The 26135-nt window shown below is 43.4% G+C and overlaps 1 protein-coding gene and 1 long non-coding RNA gene across 2 annotated transcripts; one reads left to right on the top strand and one right to left on the bottom strand.

Annotated features, from left to right (window-relative positions):
• Positions 1–401: 401 nt before the first annotated feature.
• BFSP2 (beaded filament structural protein 2) lies at positions 402–18555 on the top strand. The gene is made up of 7 exons (XM_053259049.1): positions 402–872; positions 8587–8669; positions 8862–9018; positions 11108–11269; positions 11620–11751; positions 14288–14508; positions 18319–18555. Exons 1-7 carry the CDS (start codon positions 417–419, stop codon positions 18320–18322), a joined length of 1215 nt encoding a protein of 404 aa, XP_053115024.1. The 5' UTR covers positions 402–416; the 3' UTR covers positions 18323–18555.
• Positions 18556–21379: 2824 nt separating this feature from the next.
• On the bottom strand, positions 21380–26123 carry LOC128329143 (uncharacterized). The gene is made up of 3 exons (XR_008309534.1): positions 25829–26123; positions 25540–25649; positions 21380–21832 (listed from the first exon to the last, which is right to left on the bottom strand). It is a non-coding gene; the product is annotated as an uncharacterized LOC128329143 (long non-coding RNA).
• Positions 26124–26135: the final 12 nt, after the last annotated feature.

Below are 26135 nucleotides of genomic sequence, written 5' to 3'. Positions count from 1 at the left end.
GTTGAGTTCCTCCTGATATAAGGAGCATCAGTTAGCTGGGCTCTTGATAGTATGTGTAGACCCTGCATCTATAAGTCTAGAGAATGCCAGTGTTTAAATATGTAAGGAATTCCTTTTTCTATTATGGCTGTGAATTGCATTATCCTTTCCATGTGCTGCACTTGCAGCAGACAGATTGCTCATGAAATAGATTGCTGAGCCAGTAAAAAGTCCCAAACAATCATCCTAACAAACACGCCTCTGATGAGAAGCCAAAGACAATGAGAAATGTCCCAGAAGCTCTTGGGACAGAGCACAAATAATGCCCCCCTTCCCAAAACCTGCTTGGCTCTGCAGATCTCCACCAGTGTGTGCAACAGCAAAGGGGCACTGAGGCGAGAGGCGATTCATTTAGTGCAGAAGTTCCGAGGTTCAGCATGCCGTTACCAAGGCGTAGGGCTTCCTTTTTGGGGCAACAGCCCTCAACTTCCACAGCGGAAAGCTCAGGGGCCACCAGCCGCAGGGTTAGTGTTGGTGGAGCAGGAAGCTTGTCGAGACCACCAGGTGTTTATGTGGGCATTGTACCGACGGGAGGTGTGAGCAGTCTGGGCACCCGGGTGTCCCGCAGAGCTCTGGGCATAAGCAGTGTTTTCCTACAAGGCCTCCGTAGCTCTTGTACAACCATACCATTACCCCAAGGGCTGGAAAGGGGACGGGGCCTGTCCTATGAGAGCCTGAATGGGTGTCTGGTGGACTACATTGAAAAGGTGAGAGCTTTAGAGCAGGTAAACCAGGAACTTGAAGACCGCATCCGAGTTTACCTGAACAAGAAGTCTTCCAGTGCCAATAACTGGGGAGCTCTGAGAGACAGCTGGGAGACCATCTACCACCAAGTAAGTAGACATTCTTTTGACAATGAAGACAAACGTTAATGAATCATTAAGCAAACAAGAGTTTCTGATCTGCAGATTAAACACAGTCCAATGCTCATGTACAGCTATCCTGCATAGTATCTTTCTGTTTTAATCTCCATGATCATCTGCATTATCATTTCACAATGTGCTGTGAAAAATCTACAGGCAATATGAGAATTGCCTTGAGAGGTTTGTGCATGTGAGAGCAAGAAGGAAAAGCTCTCCCATGTCTGGCCCAGTTCTAATCAGTGATTTCCCCACCCTCAGAGCAGTTATGATTACACACAATACATAAATTAAAAGGAATGCTGCCAAAGCAGAGTGCATATACCCAGTATTATCTCATGATCAGCTTCATACTGTTTGTAATGAGGAAAGTGAGATCTGAGTTGTATCTTCCTATCTCACTGGTCCTATTTTCCAAAAGCCTCATTTCTTTTAAAAAAATAAGCTGTAGAGTACGATATTTTTCCCATGTCGCTGCATACAGCAGCCTATTCAAGGTGAGGTATATTTGCATATTCTGATTGTGTTTCTGCAAACAGAAGAGGACTGGCACATCTTTCACCTAAGAACTGTGAACGTTTTGCCCGTTTCCAAAATGAAATGAAAAAGCCAATTTTTGAACATAGACATAGACAGACAGCAGTACACATGTACAATGTAATGTCTGGATAGGGCTCGTGTGTAAGCCTAATCTTCTTTACAGCATTCCTGTTAGGATAAAATGGGATAACCAAGCTGGGTTACAAAATTGCTCACATTTAGGAGCCCTACTTTGGAATGGGAAGGGATTTTTTTTTTGCCTTGATCAGATTAGACAGCAGCAAAACGAGGGTTTTGTTTGCTAGCTTTTTCCTGTATTGTGTAGTTTGGCTTGCTTGTTTCAGCAATTTGGAAGTGTTTGCTCTGCAGACAACGTTCTGCAATGCTCTTGCTTTCTGTCAGGCACATACTGTGGCCCAGAATGGCTGCAGCCTGGTTGATGAACGTCTCAAGAAGGGGATTGCTTTAGAAGGTATATTTTACTCCAATCCTGCAAACTCACCACTATGTAAAGAGTATCAAGAGTATCAAAACTCTATCTACCATTACAAAGACTCATAGGATCAAGCAGCCAAAGTGCAAATTTCAATGTTTCTTCACACAAAGAGATGAGGACTACTTCTCATAAGGCAGATATTGCATATGGATAATTATTTCTATGAAAGAAAGGCCATATACAGGCAAACCTTGGCATTTGCAGACCCGGCATCCACGATTTCACATTTCCACAGTCAGGTAATTAGCACCTGACCCTGGTATATGCGACCAAAATCCAGCACACAAAGGGTGCACCCCTGGGTTGGGAGTAGGTGGAAATGACCTCTGAGGTCATTTCCACCCACCATTTTGTGAAACTGAGCCATTTTGTGGCTCATTTACTTGGAAACCCCTGTGAAAAACTGCAGGGAAATGCTTAAAAATGGACAATTTTCTACTTCTGGGGGGCATTGCTGGATCGCTGGAGGCCCACAGAGTATGATAGGGCACTTTATTTTACCCTTTTAACCCCACCCCTTTGGGCCATTTTTGGACCTTTGGGAAGCTAACCCGCACATTCCCATTGCCACAATGACTCAGTATTCACGATTTTCATATCTGCGGTAATTGCGGAGAATGTAACCCCCGTGAATACTGAGGTTCTCCTGTATCCCATATTTGCTCTGTTGGAGCCTCCAGGAAACTGGCATCTAGACAAATTCGACTGAAAGCAATTCTGGAGATTTTAAACACTTGATATTGTGAAAAATACTGGGGCGGGGGGGGAGATCTTCAGAAATAGAAATAGCTTCCGTCAGAGTCGGCAATCCAATGTGTAATGAGTGCATAGGTGTCTGTTTCCTACATGAATATGTCATTGGCCTTTTCTCAGTGTATGCATCAACCACAGCATATTCACAAATACCATTTAGCAAAGCAACGTTAGCTTTACAAGATGGAGCTAGCTTCAAAAAGGCTGTGGAACTCCTCCAAATGCATTTGTCAGTATTAGGTACAAAGACATAGTAAGGCTGACCTGAGAGACCAGAGAGTCCAAAGACCTCATGTGAAAGGTCGGGATCAAGGCTGATCTCAGCGCTGCCCTGCCAGAGAGCCTGGGATCCCACCCACCCTGGGCCTTTACTGAGGTAATAGAGCATGCATACACCCTCTTACCTCAGTCTCTGGTCATATGTCTGCTTGAGCTGCAAGCAGCCCAAGCAGACACAGAGCTAGGCACCCAGAGCACCTGACTCATGGGGCAATCCCACAATGCACTGCACTCCTTTTGCAGTGCATTGTCAGTTTCTGGAGGCAGGCCAGGCTATGTTTCCCTGGCCTCCAAAACACCACGCCACTCACCGCAGCAGCGATCGTGTGTGTGGCGGGGCGGAGTGGTGCGGCAACGAGATCAAGATGATCGGCGGGTGGGGTGGGTACACCTGCCTTCCCCCCCGGCCCTCCCTAGCCACCAGGAATTAGGATGATGTGAATGACCTTAGTATCGATTTTGATTCATAATTTAGACCAGTTACTTAGCTCTCAGGCTGTATTGCTTCCCCCGTTAAATTTGAGACTATTCAGATAATTGGTTACCTCAGAATTCTAGCATTTGTATGGGCTTTATACAAATCAAGGGAGAGCTGGTCTTGTGGTAGCAAGCATGAATTGTCCCCTTTGCTAAGCAGGGTCTGCCCTGGCTTGCATTTGAATGAGACACATGTGTGAGCACTGTAAGGTATTCCCTTCAGGAGGAGATGGGGCCACTCTAGGAAGAGCATCTGCCTGCTTGCATGCAGAAGGTTCCAAGTTCCCTCCCTGGCATCTCCAAGATAGGGCTGAGAGGGACTTCTGCCTGCAACCTTAGATGAATCAATGGTATGAGGCAGCTTCATATGTTCCTATTCTGGAAATACGCATCTGGAATAAAGAGAACTCTCGCACATGCTAAAAAGGCACGTTTTAGGTATGTGTGGCTCCAGGTTTAATTTTTTTAAAGTAAGCCTTTCAGAACTATGTTGTTCTCAATGAATACGTTATGAAAAGAGAGAACTGTCAAAGTCAGTTTTATACCAATATAAGTAGATGTGTATTTCCTCATTTGATCACCCAACACTGGTGGTTTTCTGCCTGCACAGGCTATGCCTGAAGTGTCAGTGGTACACAGAGGCGGATTTAGCCATGGATCTTGAAGATTAGGTCCATGGCCACCTGTCTCAGAGGGCCTCCAAATATTTGGGAGGGGCCTCCCCAGAGCCCTTCCGCTGCTCTGCACTCACCCCGCCGCGCCACTTATTATTTTTAAAAACTTTTAACCATCTGCTGCTGCGCAGCAGGGACAGCCACTCAAAGGGAGACCAAGGCAGGGAGGCAGAGGCCGCATCAAGAGCTCCCTCCCTGAGCCTACCTGCCTGCCTGCCTCCCAAATGACAGATCAGGCCATTTTTGGTCTATTTAGGGGCTCTCTGCATACGCACATGTGTGCACAGAGGCCCAAAATGGACAGTGAAAAGTTAAAGAAAAATAATAATAACTTGCTCCCCAAGCCCTCAAGCAGGGGGTGGGTGGGCTCCGAAGCCTAGCCCCTTCAGGTCAGGGCTTCAAAATCACCTAGGTGCCCCCCTGGTGGTACAGTTGGCACAACTGCTTTGAGGTGAAGAAAGAGAGTTTTCTGGTTCTCTAGCCTTTCTGGTTTTGAAAAATGTACTGGCACCGAAGCGCTCCTTTGTATGAGGGAGCCAACCAACTGAAAACCCTTTCCCCAGAAAGATTGCTTGATTTCTCTTTCAGACTGGTTGCAGGAAAAGTAAAGGCCAAAGCTGAGGAATTGTTTCTTCTTCTCCTCCCAAAGCTAGATTTTGTTGTTGTTGAGCAGTATACCTTAAGGCAGGCCTGCTCAGCTTAGGCACCCCAGCTGTTTCTGGACTACAACTCCCATAATCCCCAGCCACAGTGGTCAATAGCCAGGCATTATGGAAGTTGTAGGTCAACATCTGCAGGAGGGCCAAAGTTGAGCAGCCCTGTCTTAAGGAAATAGATAGCTTTTGCACTGGGATCTAGCCTCACTCACCAAAGAATTACTGAGATCTGTCTCACAGCTCTGCCCCAAACCTTTTCTAAGTTCTGCTTTCTTAGACTCAGAGGGCTACGACGACAACGATGACTACTACTATGGATATTTATATACTGCTTTTCAACAAAAAATGTTCTCAAAGTGGCTTACATAGAAAAAATAATAAGATGATTCCCTGTCCCAAAAGGGCTCACAATCTAAAAATAAGCACAAGGGAGAAATGTTTCCTATTGAACAACAACATACACATCTTGAGATTTTTTTCTTGAGAAAAAATACTTGCTCTACAGACTCAAGAGCCTTATGCCTCACGGACTGAATTTGGAGGATAATACATAAAACCATCTTCCATCCATCAGCAATATCTGCCAGTCATTCTGTTCTTGACACCTGCTCTGGAACTGTGAGATGTGCTCACACAACCCTTTTTTTCTTCTTCCAAAAACCCATCCGTTACTGATGAAGCTATAAGTGGAAACACTGAACTAAAATCTGGCTTCCTCTAACTATATCTCTCATCCTGGAGAGAATCTATCTATGTGGTCGCTACGAGTCAACATCGACTTGACGGCCCTTAATCAATCAATCAAAAAACTATATCTCTGTTGACAATCATGGTTTAATACAACATGGATGACAAATGACACTTAAGTTTTGATTAACAGGTAGGCAGCCTATTTTGTGTGATGCAGGCCAAGGAGACCAGTTTTTAGAACTTCTAACAGTTGCCAGGACAACTATGCACAGCTATTATAGCAAAACAAAATGCGGCATCTTTCTCCAAATCTGAGAACAGAGTGCTAAAAATTGCAGCAAAAGCCCTTCTTCCAATTTGCATGTAAAAAGAATAGCACACGAACTGAGAACAAGTATTAATCAAAGACTCTACTGTAAACTGCCCAGAGATGCAAGTTTTGGGCAGTATAGAAATATTTTGGGCGGTATAGAAAACCGCCTAGAGACGCAAGTTTTGGGCGGTATAGAAATATTTTAAACAAATAAATCTTAAATAAATAAATGTTTACTTAAGCTATACTGCTGAAGCAGATAGCAGCATTTTTTGTTGCAGTGATGTGGGGGGGAAATGCATTGAGAAAAGTCTTTTACAGTATTTAATTCCCCCTAAAACCCCTGACATAGCTTACTGCAATCATCCTTCTAAAACCTTGTAGACTCTTGGTTGAAAAGTCAAGAAAAAACTGTGGCAACAACTATAGTCACAAGGCAACTCAGAATTACATTTGCCTAGTCCCATCCATTCCAATTGGCTAAAGTACGCTTAACAATGTTGAACTGTGGCAATTATAAATACATTAAAAGGAAATAGATGCCACAGTTCAACGATCTGCTCAACTGGAGATTCAACAGAGTGCCTTATGAATGGGGAGAACCGACATCCCACAACCTACTAGTGTTGCCAACAGTGTTACCTCTAAGGCATGCACATGCATGTGTGTGTGTGCACATGGGGTTTTTTTTAATGTCCTCTCAGTTAATTGCAGATCCCACTCAGGTTGAATCAGGAAGGCCCCATTCTGAATGCAGGTGCGCACACACTGCCTTGGTACTGCCGCCCAGAACAAAACGCATTCTGCAGACAGATGAAAAAAACATTAGAGGCAACACTGGTTGCCAGTAGAGCAGTTGAAAGAGTTTCATTTTTCTCAGCACTTACTATACAAGGCTGGTTTGTTGCCAATCAGTCGTTTAGCTGGACAGGATAAGAACTCAATCTGGGCACATCTCTCCTTCTCCAACAGGCTATGGGCACAGTGAAGGATTTTATTCACCTCTGCTAAGTAAAGGGAGCAGGTACAAAGGAGGCATTAAGAACAAGCCCAAGCACTCTCTTCTCCCCTGCCTCAAATCAGGCTGGGTCTGAAAGAGGATTCTGCTCTCTAGTCCTATAAGCCCTTTGTACCCACTAATGCAACATAAGTGCAAGGCCTTCTGGATAAGGGCCAGAAAGTATTTCAGAATCTCATTAAGCAAGGTATACCAGATTTTGTTTTATTTCTAGAAACTACACACTGGCTGACATCCAGACTAATGAAGCACCAGTGCGATGGGAGAAGCACCGGTGCTTCTGAAGAGTTCAGCTAAAGCAGCTCCACTGCTTTTGGGGTAAAGGTGGGGGAACAAATTTCAACAACCTCCCCTTCTCCCAGAAGTCCTCTGCGCTGCTCAAAATATGTCTCTGAGGGTTGCACAGCCCTCAGAGACATGTTTTCAGGTGGCACAGTATAATTCTGGGCTTGGGTAAGAAGAGGTCGCCAAAATTTGCCCCCCACCTGGCAACTACTGGTGCAGTGTTAGTCTATAACTTCTCAGAAGCAGCAGTGCTTCACCACTGCCTCTCTTGCAGCACCAGTGCTTTAATAGTCTGGATGTCAACTACTGTCACTTGTGAAATGTGGTGCAAGTATTATTTTGCCACAAATACTTTGGGAAGCCATTACTATAATTAAAGTTCTTCTTAATCTAATTAATTACAGTTAACATTAACTTGTAACACAGATAAAATTGTATTTCAAAGTTTCTTTTTATCTGTATGATCTTTAGGTTTCCATTGAATCAAGAATACTTCACAGCAGACACATATTTATCGCAAGTGCTGAAGCTAATTTCTTGCTGATTATAGGTAGATTTATTTGATTTCAAGTCATCCCTACCTGAGTCTCCAGAATGCCACCATCAGTGTTAGAGTGCCAATGAGATGTGGATGCAGATTTCAAATGCTTCCAACATTTGTGTCTGTTCATAGAACTGTAAAATGACAATCTACTAGTCCTCAGCATCTGGTATTCAGAAGTATACCACTTACATGGAAGTTCCATTGAGCTATCATGATTAATAGCCACTGATAAACCTATCTTTCACAAATCTGTCTAATATAATTAAAAGCCATCACCACATCTTGTGGCATGAAATCCACAAACAGTGTGATGCTTGGAGAAGTAATTTCTTGTCTGTATCAAACCTACTACAGATCAACTTCATTGGGTGCTCTTGTAGAAAGAGAGGGAAAAAATAACATCTGTTCATTCTCTCCACACCTAGACACTCAATATTCTACTACATGGTGAGCAGACTTGCAAGGGATGATGCAAGTGTATTTACTAAATGGAGTTATACCCTCATTCCAAAACTCACATAATACTACAACTACCATTACTGCTATGAAAATTTAAATACCACTTTTCAACAAAAGTTCAAAAAGTGTCTTACTAAATAAATAAATTAAAATAAAATAAAAGTTCCCTGTCCCAAAGGGCTCGCAATCTAGCAGGAATTAGACACCAGCGACAGCCACTGGGGGGATGCTGTGATGGGAATGGAGGCTCATTCTGCTTGTTCCTTGCGTCAGCTGCTCCGCAGGCAAGTGGTTTGTATGCCCTGGCTCATCTTGACCATGCAGATCCGAGGAGTTTCTCCATGCTGCTATGGGGAGCAGTTTCAAGGGGTCTCGGGTTCATGCATATCAGTCGACAAGGAATACTCTGCATAAAACACACTTGGCTACCCCAAAGGTGTTCAGGTCTATTCCAGATTCAGATTGTATATGTTCTTTATATTTGATTGCTTGGACTGTTTTAGGTCGGGGATGCAGTCCTGGAAAATGCCCGGCTTATGCTGCAAACAGAGAATATTCAAGCCTGTGCTGAAGATGTTAAAGACAGGTAATTCTCCATTGGACAATTTTCTTTTTCTGTACTGATTCATACTGGGAATAGCACAGGAGCTACTGCTAGAGAAGAGGATTTACAGAACATCTACCAGTGGGATGGAGCTATGACTTCAGGAGATGGTTAATGTCTCTGCCAGGACTGAGCTCTGTGTTACAGCTGACACACTGTCCATTTGCTCTGCAGGTATGAAAATGAACAACCATTCCGGAAGGCAGTGGAAGACGAAATTAACTCCCTCTATAAAGTGATTGATGATGCAAATTTGACTAAAATGGACCTGGAAAGTCAGATTGAAAGCATGAAAGAAGAACTAAGTTTATTGTCAAAGAATCATGAAGAGGTAAATCAAGGCTGAGGAACAATGTATAGCTAAACTGTATTTGTTTAGGCAGGTAATTCACGCATGTTTCCCTCTGCTCAATGGCTGGTCTTGTCAAATCCAATAACATTTCTTCATCATAAACAGTGTTCCTTGATTTTACTGAATAATAGGGTTAATGCTGCAAAGCACAATTTTTTTAATTTCCCCCCATTTGGTAAGTATAATTAATGACATAACCAGCAAGCAAGCTGTCTTTAATGCAGGGTTTCAGCAGCCGAAACAAGTCACTCTTTTTGCTTTTGTGCAAGCCAGTACAGTGTAACAAATGTGAAAGTCCAAGCTTATGGAGTCTAATGAACATCTGATGAACAGCTAGGTAGAAGTTATGGAGATTATCCCCAAAACACCGCAGCAAAGGGTTATGCTTGCTTGAAGTAAAGTAAAGTTGCGCCGTCGACTCGGTGTCGACTCCTGGTGACCACAGAGCCCTGTGGTTATCTTTGGTAGAATACAGGAGGGGTTTACCATTGCCATCTCCTGTGCAGTATGAGATGATGCCTTTCAGCATCTTCTGTTGCTGCTGCCCAATATAGGTGTTTCCCATAGTCTGGGAACCATACTATCGAACCAGCAACCTCTTGCTCGCTAGGCAAGTTATTTCCCCTCTACGCCATTAGGTGGCTGGCACCATTAATTCTAACTGTTCAAAACCTTTAAATGTTGCCTTGTGAACCTTAGTGTGCTCTAGTTCCATGGAGAAATGCAGACTTCTGTGTATGCAAGGATGCCCCTCTTCTTTTGTAGAATTATAGGAGGTGAGATACATCCAAAGATCATGTGGCCCTAAGACAGGGTTCTCCTAATTTAGCTGGCTCTGAAACAAATTTTTAAAAAGTGGTCGCAATGGAATACTCCCTCAGGATCTGGGCCTGTGACTGGGCATCTAGACCAGTGTCCTCAAACTTGGGTTTCAGAAGTAGTTGGACTACAACTCCCATCGTCTCTTTTGACCACTGTGGCTGCAGATGATCAGAGTTGTAGTCCAACTCCATCTGGGGACCCGAATTTGAGAACCCCAGACTTAGACAATTGTTTCACCATCAGCACAAACAGGATTGATGGAATTAACCATCCAAATGAAGCACTCAGTCTTCTCAAGAGAAATGTTTTTCTGAGTTAGAATGTCTGCTCCACTATAGATGGAAAATAAATTTCCTAGAAAATGTGATCAGTCTAAGAATCCTCTTCTAGCAGTCAGCTCCTCTTGAAAATGGAGCTATTTCTCACTAGACAGCCTTTGCACTATAAAAAGCTATTGTACACAGTAGCTTCAGCACTTCCAGATCAGCATTTTGCACACACATTACACTGACTAGCTAATTGTACACTAGCTAATTGTATACATTACACTGACTGACTAGCTAATTGTACATAATACAAAATAGAGAGAAATCAAGAGGCCATTTCAATAGTACATAATATTGATAATATGTAATAATAATATAATATACAGTGTTCACCTCTTCAGACAAATGCCGTTCTAACCGTGAGTGGTGTGCTGCCGGAAATGACTGACAGGGCCAGGGCGCTTTCCGGGTTACCCACTCAACAGCAGCAAAATCCTTCACTTTGGGCAAATCACATTCAAAACGTAAATAGCAAAGCTACTAGCAGGGGGAGCAGTCTTGTGAAAACTAACAACTGGAAAATACAGCAGCCTTTTTACGTCGGACATACAACATTATAACATTGTATACTGCTATAACGTTGTATGTTACGTCGGACATACAATGTTATAGCAATAAATCGCAGCGATAAAATCCGAAACAAGGCATCGGAAATGTGAACGGCACCCTGTTGGCAGTGTAGGGACTGCGGTGTCACAACACAGGAAGTGCAGAAGCACACTTCAGAGATATGTCGTGACCCCATTGCAGGGTATAATCTGGAAAGCGCTAAAGGGCAGGACTTCCAACCCTTTACTAAAACTTCTGAATAGGGCTATAGCTGCACCCAAAAGAAATAACTCATCTAGCTATTATTTCAGTGGCAGTGGCTGCACTTTTTCTCACATGTATGTTTTGAGGGTTTTGTTTGTGGTTTTTAGGATGTCAAGATGCTATATAAGCAGCTTGCTGTATCACCACTGGAAGAATTAGATTCCCCCATCGGAATTGGCCTGGATGACATATTAGAGAAAATCCGGATTCACTGGGAGAAAGATATTGAACGGAACCGTGTTGAGACTGGTGCATTGCTCCACACCAAGGTAAGGACAACTAAATAATCAGGGAGATGAAGTGTCTCTCTAAAAAGCTAGGCTTAAGAAACTGGGAAGGCCCATTCATTATATTTTTTGTAAATATAAATATAAATTATATATATATATATATATATATATATATATATATATATATATATATATAATGAAATAACTTTCCTTTCTATTTTCTTCACTCATCATTCCATTCCAAAGTTATATTTGTTTACATAAATAGTGGTGAAAGCTGAGGATTTAAAACCTCAGTAATCTTATTTTAAATTTCCAGTGATCTACATTATAACAGACTTGCAAATGATAATCAGTGTTTTATGTCTGCCACTATTAAATGTTGTCAGCAAGCCACAGAAAGTGCACCTGCTGTACGAACCCAAGAGGAGGAATTGATTGAATCTCTGAGGGCAGAGTTTCATGAGACAGCTTGCAAAATACAAAGCCTGCAGGCAGAGACTGAATCATTGAGAACACTGGTAAGTCAGGAATGAGAAGTAGTGTCTATTTACTGGTGCAGTCACAGTTTCCAAGATGGTCAAACCTGGATGCATAAGGGCATGTTGGGAGAGCAAATTTCCAAATCTGTTTAATAAGCACAGTGCATCCATTATAATTATGAGTGCATAATTCTTAGAAAAACCTTGAGAGAGGCTGCTTTTCAGCAAATAATATCGGTAAAATTTAGATCTAGGAAAAACAAAACACCTCAAATCCCATTGATTCAGTAAGAACGTTAAATAACTGCTTCAGCCTCTCCCACTGAAATCAACGAGATGACCTTTTGGTTCCTTTCAACCCTGTGTGTTTATGGCCACGGTCCACAGAGCCTCTTTAAATGGAAACAAGGACTTGTACACTCATCTTCTCATATCACTGACCACAACTCCACTCTGAAGTATCAGATGCTAAAGCTGCTCAAGCTTCTGAAGCAACATATCAAACAGTATGTGGAGCTGTTGTTAGGGGGGAAATCAAGGGGGGGGGGTTAGGTTAATGTTCTACTTCACACCAGAGGCGTATCTAGGGAAAATAGCGCCCAGGGCAAGCACTGAAATTGCGCCCCCTGTCCAAACATCTGACACCCATCTTTCAGATAACTTTACCATATTATCAGCTCAAAAATACAAGTCAAACTAGTTAATCTTTTAATATTTCAAAAACTATTTAGCAGTGGACCTATCCAGACCCCCCAAAATGCTGGAAAACTACAAATTTCAGTACGCTGGGGCTCATGAAATACCCAAATACTATGTGGAGGTGTACTTGGAAAACTAAACAGAAGCACCTGCCTAATTGTCTACTGTGCATTGTAGCATCACTATTACACAAGTTTTAAAAATAAATGGAGAATTTGACTTTTCTCAGAAAGTCTGAAAATGCAGAGTAAATTGTGTCACTGCTTGGAATATATTCTAATATTTCAGAAAGATAGTTAAAATGAGAGAAAGAGAGCAAGAAACTCCCAGTGGGCCTTAATACTAAGGATTTCACACTGATTCAAAGACAAACTCGCCATTAATAGATATCACATTTAACTCACTTATCACAAGAAGCAAAGTAAGAGCAAATGAATACAATACAAGCTCATAAGCTTCAGCTCAGTATTCACAAGCCCTGATTCTCTGTACATAGTGCCAAACTGAATATGTGTTCAGTGACTTATGTTATATTAAATTAATTTTTTTTACCTGTAGCCCCTTCAGGGGGCTTCCTAAAAGCCATGGTGGGAGTCTGCAAAGGTTCCCTCTCCCCCCGCTGGCCTCTAGGGCCTTGCAGGGATCATTTGAGCATGGGCGGTGGCCATTAAAAAAATTTTTTTTTTAATGGCCACTGAAAACAAAATGGCCACCGCGCATGCTCAAATGGCCTCTGCAAGGCCTGGCATGGTCTAGGGCCTCGCAGAGGCCATTTGAGCATGTGCAGTGGCCATTTTGTTTTCAGTGGCCAATTTTTTTAAAAAAGTTAATTTTAAAAAATGGCGCCCCCTTCAAGTGGCGCCCGGGGCACGTGCCCTGCCTGCCCCACCCTAGATATGCCCCTGCTTCACACACTGAAATTGTCACACAGCCCTCCAGATTCTAGCCTCAGCACAAATCAGGACTGCCCAACTAGTAACCCACCAAGCTGAATGCAGTCCACCGCTGTATCACAGCCTATACCAAGTGCTTTGCAAAACACACCAGCAGTGCCATTTTTACAGCCTTAATCAGACAGTAAAAACTGTATGTTTGACAGACCCTTTGTCAGTCCCCAAGAGATGGCTTATGAACTGGGTTCAGCTTGGAGGGTCACAAGTTGTGCAGGTCTGACATACATCTTTTTAGTGCTTTCATTACCCTGTAGTGGACACTTAAACTTGGAGAAATCAGAGCAGTATTAAGACATATTGTGACAATGCAGAAACAATTAGTGACCAGTAAGCAACTTGCCCTGTTGCTGAAAAATGTAAGGGAGTGATGCCACCAGGATTCACATTATCCTGATCAGCACGTAGTCAGGCATCCAGTGGTACAGTCCTCTCCTGCAACTGTAATACCTCAGTATGCACCTGGCCGATCACTTGGTTGAGAGTATGCCCATGCCAAAACATCATTCTCCTGGGACTTTTATGCACAGAAGGTTTTACCGTGAGTTTATGGGGAGGCTTTACTGTAAACTCAAAGTTGTCCCAAAAAACCGTCGCAAATAGTGGATTTTTTTACCCCAGATATAAATCAGGCTACACTCTAACATACAGTGAAAAACCGAAATTGTGTGTGAACTGCTTCCCGATAACTCACAGGGACTTCGGGGTAAATCTAGCCGATATGTGAACACACCCTCTCCATTCCAGAGGAGATGTGAGTTAAAGGGCTTCAAAAGTCCCATGTGAAAAGCTTCCTGGGAAAGTTTAGGATCATGGGAAAGGCTTCTGTGCTACATAAACAATGTGCACAGATTTAGAAAGATTTGTGCAAATACAGCCAGAAACAAATCTCTGCTATGAGACCTGTAATTCATTTGTCCTTGCAGAAGAGAGGCCTGGAGAACTCTCTCTATGATGCCAAGCACTGGCATGACATAGAGCTTCAGAATTTAGGCTCCGTCGTGACCAAACTGGAAGCAGAAGTAGGAGAAATCCGAGCAGAGACTGAGCAACAGCAGAGAGATCGCGAAACCCTGCTGTCCATTAAAACACAGCTGGAGAAAGACATTGCTGCATACCACTGCCTTCTAGACAAGGAAGAGAGCAGGTATTTTATTTTATTTTAAAAGATGGATTGTGCCTTGAACCTGCATAATAGTCTCTCTGAGTCCAGAAAGGGGGAAGAATAAATCTGAACCACTTCTGTTTGAGTGGATTCAAGAGGAAATATCAAGTAGTAAGCAAAACATATGTGTTGCTGAAGTCACCATGGGATTTGAGGATCCTATTTGTACTGCAATTGATACCTCAGTTATAGATCTGGAAATCTGGAGATGGAAAATCCTTTTTAACTGAATCCTAGTTAACTAGGATTTTTAATTTCCAGATTGAAAACTGCACATGTTGTCAGGTTGGTATAACTCTATATGAACAATTCCTGCTTATCTAAAAGTAGGTCTATACCAGATGTTTCTTTCCATCAAGAATCAGCTAATGCTGCCCATAACTCATCCTGGAATTGTATCTCTCTTAATTTAATTTTATGCAGAGGGGTGGGGCTGAGCAGATGGAACAGATTTAGCCCTTGATGGCAGGAAGTTATCCCATGGTATGGAGCACTAGGACTCCTTGTCCTGCCTGCCCACACCCCCCACTCGCCTCTCATATGCAGGCGTAGCTCATTCTCTCCCTCCTGATTGACGGACTCCTGTGGTCACTTGCATTTCCCACAGATCAAGGTTACAGCTACAATGGAGACAGAGGGAGTTCTCAGGGGGTACAGGTGTCCAGGAGCTGCCAGCCACCAGCCTGCCCCTCCCCTCCACTGGGTGTTTGGTCCAAACTCACACTGACTGCTCTCTCTGGCAGTCATGCCAGATCTGTGAGGAAGGACTGATCTGATGCCAGTGAGAACAGGCCTGCCTTAAAGGGGCTGCCTGTTCTCACTAGGAGAAGGACAAGAAGGCCCCTTTAAAGTAGGCCTGTTCTCACTGGCATCAGGGTGGCTCTGCCTCACTGAGCCAGCACGGTGACATCATCAGGCCACATCGGCTCAGCCGAAGAGTGGCATGGAGATGGGGCATCCCGCCAGGTAGGCACTACCTGTCACCACTGCCCAGTGAATGCAGGTGAACCGTCTTCAAATCCTGTCGCAGGGCCCCCTCCAATCTTGCTGTGCCACTGTAACAGTTCCCCATGGACTTATGCCTGATTATGCTGCTGCTGCTGATGATGATGATGATGAGAGTGTTAATGTAAAATATACGGTTATTTCTCTTTCTGAAAACGAACATCTTACCCTCTGCAAATACTTTGCTGCTTCTACGCCCCTCCCCCCTTCTTTCGGGGGCTGCCACTGCTGCCTTTCCTATGCAGTGTCGCTTCCTGCCTCAGAAGACCAGAGGCAAGACTACACCAAGGCCCAAGAAGGCTTGCCAAAGGCTTCTGGGCACTCCCCAGACTAGCTGATTGTGGCTTTTACAGCACAAGCAAATATAGCTTGAAACCAGCAGATGGTGGGGAGGGCAGCACAGCTCAGTGATGGTGATCCTGGCTTGGGTAAAAAACCTCAATTCCAAAAGTTCACAACAATGTATCTGCAAACATCAGGTGTAGGCGTAGGGCTTCATTTTTGCTCAGACTCGCAATGCATGTGTGAAGTTTTAATATCCCGTCATCCACTAAGGCAGGGGTTCCAAACCTTGTGACCCAAGACTTTGTTGAACTACAGCTCTCATCACTGCAAGCCGCAAAGGCCATTGTGACTCAGGGGTCCTCCAACCTTATGAACCCCTGAGCTAAGCAGCAAGACTAGGAAGACTATCCTCTGAGAACTTGGGCTGCTCCATCAGTCATGACTGATAATACTGTTAGAGAAACTTTTAACTTAGAATAAAATGCTCCCCTTTATATTTTCCAGTTGTAGAAAATGTGTAATGTGTGATCTTTATAGGAAAAAAGCATAAGAACAGCTGTGTTGTATCAGGTCCAAGACCTATCTAGTCCAGCATCCTGTTTCACACAGTGGCCCACCACCAGATGCCTCTGAGAAGCCCACAGGCAAGAGATGAGGGCATGCCCTCTCTCTTGCTATTGCTCCCTTGCAACTGGTATTGAGAGGCATCTTGCCTCTGAGGCTGGGTGGCCTATAGCCGGACTAGTAGCCATTGATAGACCTGTGCTCCATTAATTTGTCTAAGCCACTTTTAAAGCTAGTGGCCATCACCACATCCAGTGGCAGAGAATCCCATAGATTAATTACACACTGTGTGAAAAAGTACTTCCTTTTGTTGGTCCTTAATTTCCTGGCCATCAGTTTCATGAGATGGCCCCTGGTTCTAGTGTTGTGAGACAGGGAGAAAAATTTCTCTGTCCACTCTCTCTACTCCACACATAGTTTTATAAACTTCTACCATGTCTCCCCATAGCTGCCTCTTTTCCAAACTAAAAAGCCCCAGATCCTGAAGCCTTGCCTCATAAGGAAGGTGCTCCAGACTCCTGATCACCTTGGTTGCCCTCTTCTGCCCTTTTCCAGTTCTATAATGTTCTTCTTAAAATATGGTGACCAGCAGTACTCCAAATATGGCTGCACCATACATTGGTATAAAGACATCAGTTCCAGTCCAGAAAGCAAACAAATCTATCTATATAATTCGCTAAGACGTACTCATGGTTAATCTCATGTGTGGCAGCTCTCGCAAGAGTTTGTGAGCGAGGGGAGGGGGAGAGGGAGGTGAGTGGTCAGCAAGCAGAAGCGGCAGCCGGCCTGGCTGCCGGGCAGGAAGAGGGAGTGGCAGCTGGCTTTGCCACTAGATGGCGAGAGGAAGTAGTGGCCAGCCTGGCCACCAGGCAGGAAGAGGAAGTGGCAGCCAGCCTGGCACCGGGCGAGAATGAAATGGGGCTGAAGGGAGGGGAGGAGAACGGCTGAAGGGATGGGAGGAGAGACAGGGAGAACTAGTGACACAGATGCTCTGTGCCAGGTCAGCTAGTTATCTAAAATTTAGGACAGTATATACCTCTGCTTGTGTTAGTTCATAATTACTCAATTTACCATTTTCCATTTTCCAAGGTTAGCTAAATGCTACTTCTGAAGAAGATACAGTTGTTTTCATTTTTCTCGTTAAAAAGATTTCATAAGAAATGAAGCCATGACTGAAACCATCACTTTGCACATGCTTAATAAATGTTGTTCAGCCCAAAACATTTACAAAAAGTACTGCATACAGCCCAATGAATGCAGTTAAGAGCCAAAGCAGCAGTATGAAGATGTGCCTACTGAGTAAAAATGCATTTTAATGCATACCTCAGTGTGTAACCATTTCAGACACAAATTGAAAGCAGCAAATAGGAAGAAATGTTCTCCATGGGAGAAAAATAGAAAAATGTAAGTCTGCGGCTGACCGTAAATGGAATTCCCATCTGTAATACTTCATCAAAATCTGTCTTTTTCATTGGAAAATTTGATTACCAAAAAAACCAATTTCTTTTTTGACAACTGAGTCATGACAACCAAGTCTGGGTTGTTGTTTTTCTCTTTTTCCCTTTCAGCCTTAAAATCTTGGCTGAATTTGACTGTATCCTCTTTGTCAGGAAAAATACGTTCAGCTTTCTTCCCCCTCCACCTACTTTGAATCAGCTGGTTAGAGAGGAAAACACAAAGCTCAGGTAGGCTTAGGACTCCCAGATCCCAGCCTAGATCTCCTGGCCCTAATGTTTAAAACAGCTCGTGTGCGAAAGATCAGGTAGACCTATGCAACCAATGATGTGTGTTTGGGATCTAAAGCAACCATAGGGCTGATCTATACAAATTAAGTATACGTGTCATTTTGTTGTTTATCTTGCCAAAATTTCATCACAGCACTGTTGAGTTTATTTTTCTCTGATGAAATAATATTTGCATTTTTTGTTTAACTTTCAGCTGATTTTCAAATTGCCTTCAGAGGACAATTATTGTCACTCAAAGCAGAAGAGGTGCTCACTGGTAAAAGTGACCATGGAAACGACGACAGCCAATCCAGTCCGCTTCAGTTTGAGTTGTCAACCTAAGTAGGCCATAGCTTGACCTACTACACTAGGCATCCCCACGTATGCTTGCTTTGCTTACAGGTTTCAATACATCCAACATAATTAGAGAATAAAATATCAGTTTCAATTAGCTGACTCTCCCTTTCTTTTTTCAGTATTGCTGAAAAGAACTAGTCTAATTATGCAATCTAAATGCACACTCATTAAATACTACATCCCACTGATTTTAATCGAACTTGGGATGAAGAGCTGGTCTTGCAGTAGAAAGCATAAATTTTCACATTTGCTAAGCAGGGTTTGCCTTGGTTTGCATTTGGATGGGGGACTACATGCAAGCACTGTTTGCTGTAAGATAGATCAGTGGTAGAGCTTCCGCTTGTATGCAAAAGATCCCAGGTTCAATCCCTGGCATCTCCAGGTAGGGCTGGGAAAGATTCCTGCCTGAAACTTTGGAGAGCCACTGCCAGTCAGTGTAGACCTCACTGAGCTAGATAGACCAATGGTCTGACTCGGTAAAAGGCAGCTCCCTATGTTCCTATGACTTGTGTTTTCAGTAAACACACACAAGACCAAACTTCAAGAGTATTAGCATCAAAGGGGCTCCCTTGATCTAGAAGCACTTTGCAAAGTGTGTTGTGGGATCGCCGGCCTGAAGTTCCTTGGAAGATTATATGGAGTTCCTCCGTGAGAAGACAATGACAGGCAGGCTTTTGTGGAAGAAAATGACTGGCTGCAGGAGAGTGCTAGGTGATTTCTAGGCTAGTCTCTCATTCACATGCAGCAGTGGTAAGGTGTGAGGCCCAATAGGTCTGGCTACGGCCTAATATGAACAAAGAGTGTATCCTAGAATATGACCAAGAGACACAAAAAGCCAAGTCAGTTTAAGGCCATATGAGATGAAGAGATCTTGTTTTCACACATGCTCGCAGCAGTGCATATGGTGAACAGAGATTTTTGCCCCATTGTGTATCAGTTTACACATACTTACACCGGTCTGCACTTCCCATTTTATTGCCCATTAACCCACTTTGGGGAGAACCTTTTGGAGCTCTTCGCAATCTGCTCTGATTTTCATCACCCTGAATAACGTGTCATCTGTAAACTTGGCCCACTGTGTTGCTTACCCTAACTCCAAATCATATATGAACAAGTGGGGGGGGGAACTGGTCCCAAAAGAGTTCCTTGGGTGACCACACTTCTTAGCTTCTTTTCTGAAAAGTGTCAATTTATTCCTACCCTTTGCTTCTTGTTTAACCAGTTAATCCATTCGACTTGCCCTCTTATCCCATGACTGCTAAATTTATTCAAGAGCCTTTGATGAGATTTTGTCAAAAGCTTTTTGAAAGTAAAAGTATACAATGGAGCTAGAGAGTTATCCCAGGTAGTTCCGGTCATCTGGGGCACTGGGAGCCCTCCTGATCCAGACGTTCCGTCCCTGGGTAGCCCAGATCAGCTACCCAGATTAAAAGTGCAGTAGGAGCAAAAGAAACCCCTTCCTACCTACTCCCCTAGTCCTCTGCACTGCCACCGCTTGGCAGTTGCAAAACTGCTGAGGCAGCCAGTGGCCATGTAAATCAGAGAGTTAGGGAGAAAGAGGGGCCAAGCAGAGTGGAGCTGCTGCAATGTGGAAGGCAGCTGTTCTGCTGCTCACACAGTGCATCGTAGAATGCTGGAGGATCCAGTGTAAGTTGTTTCCCCCCTCCCATCTGAGCTCTGGAGCTTGCCACCATGCTGCACATGTAGGCACGTGGGTGGCAGAGCCTAGAGGAAGCTCATGTGTGGGAGCAGGAAAGTAAGAGCCTGTCTTCCCTCCTGCTCCCCCACCCTGGCTTGGTCATGAAAACAACCTTTCCTAGGTCATCCCAGGTTGAACCATTACCACCATACTGTTTTCTTGGTCTGAATCCCCTGCCCTGAAAGCTGCTATTTCTCTTGCTAGGGGGCAAGTATCTGTATGTTTTCCTCAGCGGGACAGATAACAGCTTTGGAGGTGAGAAGATACATCTTGGAAAAACCACTCAGGGAAAAGGTTACACTCACCTTCTCTCAATATCCTCTCAATGCCACAGTCCTGATGACATCAAGAGGTCCAATCATAGATATTTTGCCCCTTAGAATAGTCCCCTGAAGCAAGGAAGTTTTAAAAATACTGGTGAGGGTTCAGAGAAGCCCATAGATGCAAGCAAAGCACTTGCACACATATATGGGGCTGGAAACTTTCCCTTATGAAACTACCAGGAGGCATTTGAAAATGGGTAGCTAAGAAGCCACTATGTACATACTAAACAAAACACTGTATATGGACATTTGGATCCTGGTGTGTTTTTTTTAGAACATGGTAAAGAACTTCACACTGCCCTAAGTGCTCTCTTATTATACCACTCAGCCACAATGCAAACGCCAATTTTGTGCTATCAGGAGAAACGTTTGAGTCTATCAAGGTTTGATTGATACTTGTCAATGTGAAAGAGAAAATTCCAGTAATTAATTTTGTAGTGGACAGAAATATGGGCAAAAGCAATGAAAGCTCTGTCATATGGACTTGAAAATTTTTCTTAAGTCAAACCACAAAGTCTCTTGTTCTTGGTGCTTGTTACACAACTGCCACCCAACTTTGGGTTCCAAAGCTGCTTAAAACATTTGAACCATTTGAATCGCCCTGTGATACCTTCAAGCTCTATTTTACTTCTTCTCACCATCCTGTATCTATTTAAGATGCTGTAGAAATTAATACAGTAGTCCTATGGCAGTTTACAATGAAACTGAATCTCTCTAAGCTCATTGAGTAAAATGCTTACAATAGGGTCAATCTGCAAACATGAGAAAATTGTTGCTTGCTTCATTTTATTTAGCAACAGAAGGCACAAATTTATGTAGAATTTGGAATACAAATCTATACTTTGTAAATGTCTATGTAATCAGCACTTTGAGGTAAATACAACTTTGGACCTCAGTTCAATAAATGCTTATCTTTATTTAGATTTATTTTTAACAGAAATTTAAAAAATTATTAATTTTTTATTTTTTTAACAAAAACAATGCTTAGTTTTATTTTTAATAGAAGCCACTTTGCATTATGGAAAGCACACAAGTGTTCACAGAAAGAGGAAAATATAAACAGTAAGAACAAATTACACCATTGCAAAGTATTCCCATCAGGATGTTTTACATGATCTACTAGAAGAAATTCTATTACCAAGATGGGTTAAAACACAATTAACATGACTTTGATTGTCTCTCAGCATGTTGCAAAAATGAACTCTAAATAATGTATACATCGACAGCAGCACCTCATTTGGGGAATATGGTGGAGAATGAATGCTGCTTCTTTCCTTTTACTTTTTTCTTTCAGTCTTATACTACAAAGGCCACTGTCCATCACTATTCTCTAAGCCAAGGGCTAACCTCTGCAAAAGAACAGAGTGATATGAGGTAGGCAAGACAAGCTGAATAACAGTAAACTTTTATTTAAAACATATTTAAAGGTCCACAAAAATCAAGAAGGGAGTCAGCAATACTATCAATCCAATTATGGAGGGAATTAACAATAGTACATTGGAGCAGAACAACTGAAAAAATTAAAACCAGCAAGTTCTGAGGATAAAACTCCTAGACTGGTGGGAAGTGAATACAAATATGAACTGGAAAAGCATTGGAACATAGACATTAGGGAACAGAACAATCTTAGGATGGGTGATTCTAGCAGGAGGGAGAAGGAACTGAAAGAGAAGAGATAAAAGAAGGGGAGTCGAAGGAAATGGAGTGACAGAATTAATTACAAATCTCAAGAGCAAGACAGACTGCATGGGAGAACATAAGAACAGCCCTGCTGGATCAGGCCCAAGGCCCATCTAGTCCAGCATCCTGTTTCACACAGTGGCCCATCAGATGCCTCTAGGGAGCCCACAGGCAAGAGGTGAGGGCATGCCCTCCCTCCTGCTGTTACTCCCCCGCAACTGGTACTCAGAAGCATCCTGCCTTTGAGGCTGGAGGTGGCCTGTAGCCCTCCGACTAGTGAAGTTATCCAAACCTCTCTTAAAGCCATCCAGGTTGTTGGCTGTCACCACATCTTGTGGCAGAGAATTCCACAAGTGGATTATGCATTGTGTGAAAAAGTACTTCCATTTGTTGGTCCTAGATTTCCTGGCAATCAATTTCATGGGATGACCCCTGGTTCTAGTGTTATGTGAGAGGGAGAAGAATTTCTCTCTATCCACTTTCTCCACACCATGCTTGATTTTATAGACCTCTATCATGTCTCCCCACAGTCGTCTTTTTTCTAAACAAAAAGCCCCAGGTGTTGTAGCCTTGCCTCATAAGGAAGGTGCTCTAGGCCTCTGATCATCTTGGTTGCCCTCTTCTGCACCTTTTCCAGTTCTACAATGTCTTTTTTTTAGATGTGGTGACCAGAATTGTACGTAGTACTCCAGGTGTGGCTGCACCATCGTTTTGTATAAGGGCATTATATTAGCCGTTTTATTTTCAGTCCCCTTCCTAATGATCCCTAGCATGGAATTGGCCTTTTTCACAGCTGTCGCACATTGAGTTGACACTTTCAACGAGCTGTCCACCACGACCCCAAGATTCCTCTCCTGGTGAGTCACCGACAGCTCAGATCCCATCAGCAAATACTTGAAGTTGGGGTTCTTCATCCCAATGTGCATCATTTTACACTTGCCGATATTGAACCGCATCTGCCACTTTGTCGCCCACTCACCCAGTTTGGAGAGATCCTTTTGGAGCTCCTCACAATCCATTTTGGATTTCACTACCTGAAAGAGTTTGGTATCATCTACAAATTTGGCCACCTCGCTGCTTACTCCTATTTCTAGATCATTTATGAATAAATTAAAAAGCACCAGTCCCAGTACAGATCCCTGGGAGACCCCACTTCTTACTTCCCTCCATTGTGAAAACTCTCCATTTATACCTGCCCTCTGTTTCCTGTCTTTCAACCAGTTAGCAATCCACACATGTAGTTGCCCCCTTATCCCATGACCGCTAGGTTTCCTCAGGAGTCTTTGATGAGGAACTGTGTCAAAAGCTTTTTGGAAGTCCAGGTATACTATGTCAACTGGATCACCTTGATCCACACACTTGTTGACACTCTCAAAGAACTCCAAAAGGTTGGTGAGGCAAGATTTACCTTTGCAGAAGCCATGCTGGTTCACTCCCAGCAGGGCCTGTTCTTCCATGTGCTTTACAATTTTGTTCTTGAGGATGCTTTCCATCAATTTGCCTAGAACGGACATTAAACTAACCAGCCTGTAATTTCTTGGATCGCCCCTGGATCCCTTTTTAAAAATCGGTGTTACATTGGCTACTTTCCAGTCCTCTGGTACAGAGCCCGATTGCAGAGATAAGTTATATATTCTAGCGAGGAGGTCGGCAATCTCACATATGAGTTCTTTGAGGACTCTTGGATGGATGTCATCCGGCCCTGGCGATATGTTAGTTTTCAGGTTTTTCAGACAGTTTAGAACATCATCTCTCATCACTTCTATCTGACTCAGTTCTTTAGCCTCCATCCCTGAAAAGCCTGGTTCAGGAACAGGTATATGCTCAGTATCCGCTGCCATGAAGACGGACACAAAGAACTCACTGAGCTTCTCTGCAACCTCTATATTCTCCTTAATAATCCCTTTCACTCCCTCATTGTCTAATGGTCCAACCATTTGAGAGAATTGTCAAAAGAAGGGGATCTCTGAAGTGCCAGGAAAAGGGGATGTCTGTAATGCCAAACAAACCTGTTCCAGCTGTTTACAGAGTAAACAGCTGGAACCAAACTTTTTACTCTGTGGTGGAAAGGTAAACACTGAAAAGAGAGGGAAGGGAGGACAGATTTGGGGGATGCTTTTCTTAGAGTGGAGGGTTGTCAGTGAGGAGAGAAAGGAAATTGTGATAGGATGCTTCTGGAAGACAAGAGTTAGTAGGAAAAAGGATTTCAGAAAATGAAGCTCAGGATTTCAAATGGCAGCCTGTGTGGATAAAGAACACTTCTTCATGAACATGTGTCCTTCGCGCTCTCCCTCCTTGCCGCGATCATACCCAAAAAGCATCTTCCTATAGCACTGCTGCCCGATAAGAACCAGCAACCTTCTGCTTGTTAGTCAAGCATTTCCCCACTGCACCACTCTACTACTTTGCTTCCAAGAAAAATGAATGCAATACAGATGCCAGTTGTACTACCATGCAGGGGAGACCCATCCATTTACACTCTAGTGTCCTGTATTACATATGTACCAGACCCTTGTTGCCTTTTGATTCATTAGAATTTGTCATAATGAATCATGAATTTGTCATAATGAATCATGAAACAAAGGACAATAGACCCACATGGGACAAACATGCCCCCCTGAAACAGGCAATGGTGACACAAGTAAATTTACTCGTGTTTGGCACTCTATCTGCTCACAGTAGATTTACTCTAAGTTAGTCAAAATTGCTGTTTTAAGCAGCAAGCTTGAAGGGGGCACAGTTCCTTACATAGTGTGTCTGACCTTTTCCTTCACCTAAAAAAAACTATTACTCAGAAACACTTAAACCAATGGACTTGCACCTAAAGTAGAATTGATTTGGCAAGTCTACATTTAATTATATTGGTTTAAAGTGTGCTTATTAAGTCTTCACCCCCTCTGTTCCTCCCAAATTATACCTGCGTTTTTAATTTTAGCATTTTCTATTTTAACTAGTTGATCCGTTTTATTTAAAATATAAAGAGGTCTTAATCTGATCACCAATCACCAGAAAAAGCTACATATTTTTTTAAAAAATTCATTATTTTAAGTTTAAACAGAAACACTATGCACGATTACTGCCCTATGCAAGCTAATGGTGAATAGCTTCCTACTGCTTCTCCTCCTCATAAACTCTCTGTGAGGTTTGCTGCAAAATGCAGAGATACGAGAATTAGGAATGACAGAACTAACAGCATGGCACAGGCAAAATTCAACAGGTGCACCCTTTCCTGAGAGATGTCGTGATGGAAAAGCTGCGTCTGTTGAATTCCTGCCTAGCATACGACCCTTAAAGGCGCACAACCACAGAGGTGTGTGTGTGGGGGGGGGAGAGTAATTATCAACCGAAGCGGATTCCTAGTGAAGATTCTACTCACGACTGACAACCGTGAACAACGGATGAGTGTCAAGGGGAACTCTGGAACCGAGTACCAAAGGAGTTCTCGTCGAGTTTTCTGACCCTCTGCATCACTTGTTTTGTACTGCGCTGTGAAAACCCGAAAAGCAACAAGGAAGAACGTCTGGCTCATATCGAAGAGAGCTGAGCCTTTTGCCCACCCGCTACCAGCTCGCCACGCCATAATTCTTCAGGAACTCCTCATTCTTTAGGCATGCGCAACTCATCCCTCCACCCTGCCCAGCCCTACCCAGTTCACTCCAACGAACCTTAATCTCCAAAAGTTCTCCCCGCCTTACACATATTGGACCAATCCCTGCCGTAGATCTCTACGTCCTTCCCTACCGGCACGCACTCCTCCGTCGTCATCTGACGCCGCTCCTCTATTGGCTCCGAGGGTAAGTCTCCCTTTCGGCGGGTTGGTCGGGAGCTGGAGCAGCGCACGCGCTCTCCCTCCTTGCCGCGATCATACCCAATAAGGTGCCGCTTAGAGTACCACGTTAGCGAGACTCTTGCTCCTTGACTCCGCCCTCCACGCTCTGTCCCTCCCTTCTTCCCCCACCCCCGCCTTTCCTT

The sequence above is a fragment of the Hemicordylus capensis genome, chromosome 6 (assembly GCF_027244095.1).
Source record: "Hemicordylus capensis ecotype Gifberg chromosome 6, rHemCap1.1.pri, whole genome shotgun sequence".
NCBI classification, from domain to species: Eukaryota; Metazoa; Chordata; class Lepidosauria; order Squamata; family Cordylidae; genus Hemicordylus; species Hemicordylus capensis.
This window is presented reverse-complemented; position numbering and strand designations above follow the sequence as displayed.